The following is a 2,553-nucleotide window of genomic DNA, read 5'->3' as shown; positions in this document are numbered from 1 at the left end:
TCATCAAAATGAATAAAAGGGAATGTATCTAGATGTATATTAGTTCTAGATACATCATTTTTTATCCATTTTGATGACAAGTATTTTCGGACGGAGGGAGTATAAAAGTAAGGCACGTGCTTTGCGTGCTCTCGGAAAAAAAATAGCACGTTCAGGATAGGGTTGCTCGCTTGCTAACTTGGGTCGCATTGAGGTAGCCTGACTAGTTGGCTACATCAGGGCCCTGCTTTCATTGACACTTTTGTAATGGCACACTGTAATCCTATCACTATGGAATAAACTCCATTTCTACTCACAAAAAATAGTATCTTCACCTAGGGTTTAGTATCTTCATGTAGGATTACATCATGGATGCGGTGCGTGCATGTGTACGCTTTTCCGGACTCAATCTGCAAGCCCGTCTGGCCCGGCCGGTTTTCATCCTCTATTCATGCACTTCGCGGCTGCGACATGGACGTCTATCACACAATGTCATGCACTAATACACACACTTACATCTGCAAAAGAAAAAGAAACGTTACCCGAAAAAGAAAAAAAAACCTTGCTTGCAGCCACAGGTACTTCACACTACGCGCCCGCTGCCATGGATCTCACACATAACCAATAAATACAACGAAGAGAGAAAACGGTAAATATACATGGTCCAAAGAGTACCACACGCACCCGCAAGAAAAAACAGAGTACCACACAATACAAGCCCAGATTGTTCATGACAACGACAAGAGATGGATGGCTAATTTATTGGGCCGGCGCGCATGCGCGCACGCGCAGACGGACCAGCAGCGGGTTTGATCGGCCGGCGGCGACGAGCTAGTGGCGGCGGCGGCGGTTGGCCGGCTCCTTCTGCGCGTTGAAGTACATGGCGGCGACGGGGAGCCCCAGGTCATGGCGCTCTGCGAAGGCACGGGTGCTGAACCGCGCGCGCATGGCCGACGCTGCTGTGTCTCCGCCGGGAGCCGGCGCCAGCACACGCGCCTTCTGCTGGAACAGCACCAGCACGTAGCGGTGGATGCCCAACGGCGGCTTCGGACCCATGTAGGGCACCACCTCCTCCCCTGCACGCATGGATCATCATTATAATTAAAACGTAATTAGCATCTATAGCTCGCCATTAGCAAACAAATAGATAGCTTCACCACGTAGTACGTGCAAGAGTGTAGCTACACACATAACGTAAGCATGGCGTTCCTTTAGTCACGAGGAGGCTATATTTTTCTTCTTTTCTTGCAGTTTAGCAAGCAAAAGGCGGAGTAAAAACAGCCGATCCGCCGGCGGTTTGTTTCAGCAAAAGCGACCGATGCCATGCATGATCTGTCGTGTGTCCGTTGTGGCGAGGGTGACGGGGCTGCGCCGCTCAGGTCGACACGCGCCGTGGGCGGCACAGAGGGAGACGGGACGGGATGCCCGCTACGTGTCCACCGCATGGGGCCTGCAGCGTGGACACGTGTTCCGCCCCGCGGCAGGACAGGTATCGTGCGCCGGCTGGCACGTACCGCTGCGAAGCTGATCGTTTTGGGTGGATTTTCCTCTTTAGTTAAAGCTTGTTGTGGGATCAGAAAATACTGGACAGTGGGCATCGGCGAAAAAAGGAAGTACTGGGCACCCCAAAAACATACAGTATATATTACTCGCATGTAGTAATATTTTACCTTGAGAAGGATCTGATCCACCAGGTATGTTAACCACCAGCCTGTTCCGACAGAACATTGCCCAGAAGAAACGTCAGAATTAATCAGCTAGCTCATACGCGAATTAGTACAAGATTGTAAATGTAGATGCTCAGGCAGCACAATTACCAAAAATGGTACAAGTAAAAGAAGCAAATAAATAAATTAGTTAATTACCAGTGAAGCCACTCCTTCATGGTGGGCTCGCTGGGGCTCGGTGCGTCCGGATCAGTCATAACCTGCAAATTAGAGCACGCCCAGTTCACAGTAGCTTCAACTGAATCAGAGCGCATATGCAAGTACTAACCACGCATAAAGCACCATGGCATGCACACACACATGCAAGACGCATATGAAAATACTGACCAGGGTGAAGAGATCGCCGGCCCGGCCGGTTATCTGGATCGAGGGCGCCGCGTCGGCGATGGACGGCTTGATCTCGCAGCCGTTCGTCAGGTCCTTCGTCCCGAAGCGCACGGTCACCGGCATGGTGGGCACGAACATGTCCACCACGTCACCGATCACCCTCCCAACCACAAGGGGGTCCACATGGGCTGCCATGGCCGGAGGACGGCGATGAGGTCGAGCAGCAACAGCAAAACTTGCCAGCTAGCTAGCTGGATCTCCCGAGAGCACCTGCTTGTCTGTGTTGTATGAGCAGTGTTTGTATTGAGGAGAAAGGGTGAGGGGGTGAGCGAGTATTTATAGGTGGAGGGAGGTGGTGGAAACATGACATGGACATTTTGGTGCTGTTGCGATGATAAGCATGCGTGATGGTTAGTTGTCATTTCTCCCAAGTTAGAGATTGTATGTGATGCTAGTGTGTGAAGGGCCCTCTGACATATGCCAATTCTGGTTTTGGTCACTGACATGTGGGCCCGGCTTA

At 51.2% G+C, this 2,553-nt stretch overlaps 1 protein-coding gene across 1 annotated transcript; it reads right to left on the bottom strand.

The window, feature by feature from the left end:
* Positions 1–590: 590 nt before the first annotated feature.
* Positions 591–2,335, bottom strand: LOC119338359 (protein MOTHER of FT and TFL1 homolog 1-like). The gene is made up of 4 exons (XM_037610671.1): positions 2,034–2,335; positions 1,845–1,906; positions 1,650–1,690; positions 591–1,055 (listed from the first exon to the last, which is right to left on the bottom strand). The coding sequence occupies exons 1-4, from the start codon at positions 2,226–2,228 to the stop codon at positions 811–813; spliced, it is 543 nt and encodes a 180-aa protein (XP_037466568.1). The 5' UTR covers positions 2,229–2,335; the 3' UTR covers positions 591–810.
* Positions 2,336–2,553: the final 218 nt, after the last annotated feature.

This window comes from Triticum dicoccoides, chromosome 7B, assembly GCF_002162155.2.
Source record: "Triticum dicoccoides isolate Atlit2015 ecotype Zavitan chromosome 7B, WEW_v2.0, whole genome shotgun sequence".
In the NCBI taxonomy this organism is placed as follows: Eukaryota; Viridiplantae; Streptophyta; class Magnoliopsida; order Poales; family Poaceae; genus Triticum; species Triticum dicoccoides.
Note: the sequence above shows the minus strand (reverse complement) of the source record. Positions and strands in the feature narration are given on the sequence as shown.

Coding starts and splice junctions, on each gene's coding strand:
- LOC119338359 (XM_037610671.1), bottom strand. CDS start 2,228: ATGGCAGCCCATGTGGACCCCCTTGTGGTTGGGAGGGTGATCGGTGAC. Junction 1,691..1,844: donor ATGAAGGAGTGGCTTCACTG/GTAATTAACTAA, acceptor CTGTCGGAACAG/GCTGGTGGTTAACATACCTG. Junction 1,056..1,649: donor TGGATCAGATCCTTCTCAAG/GTAAAATATTAC, acceptor CCATGCGTGCAG/GGGAGGAGGTGGTGCCCTAC.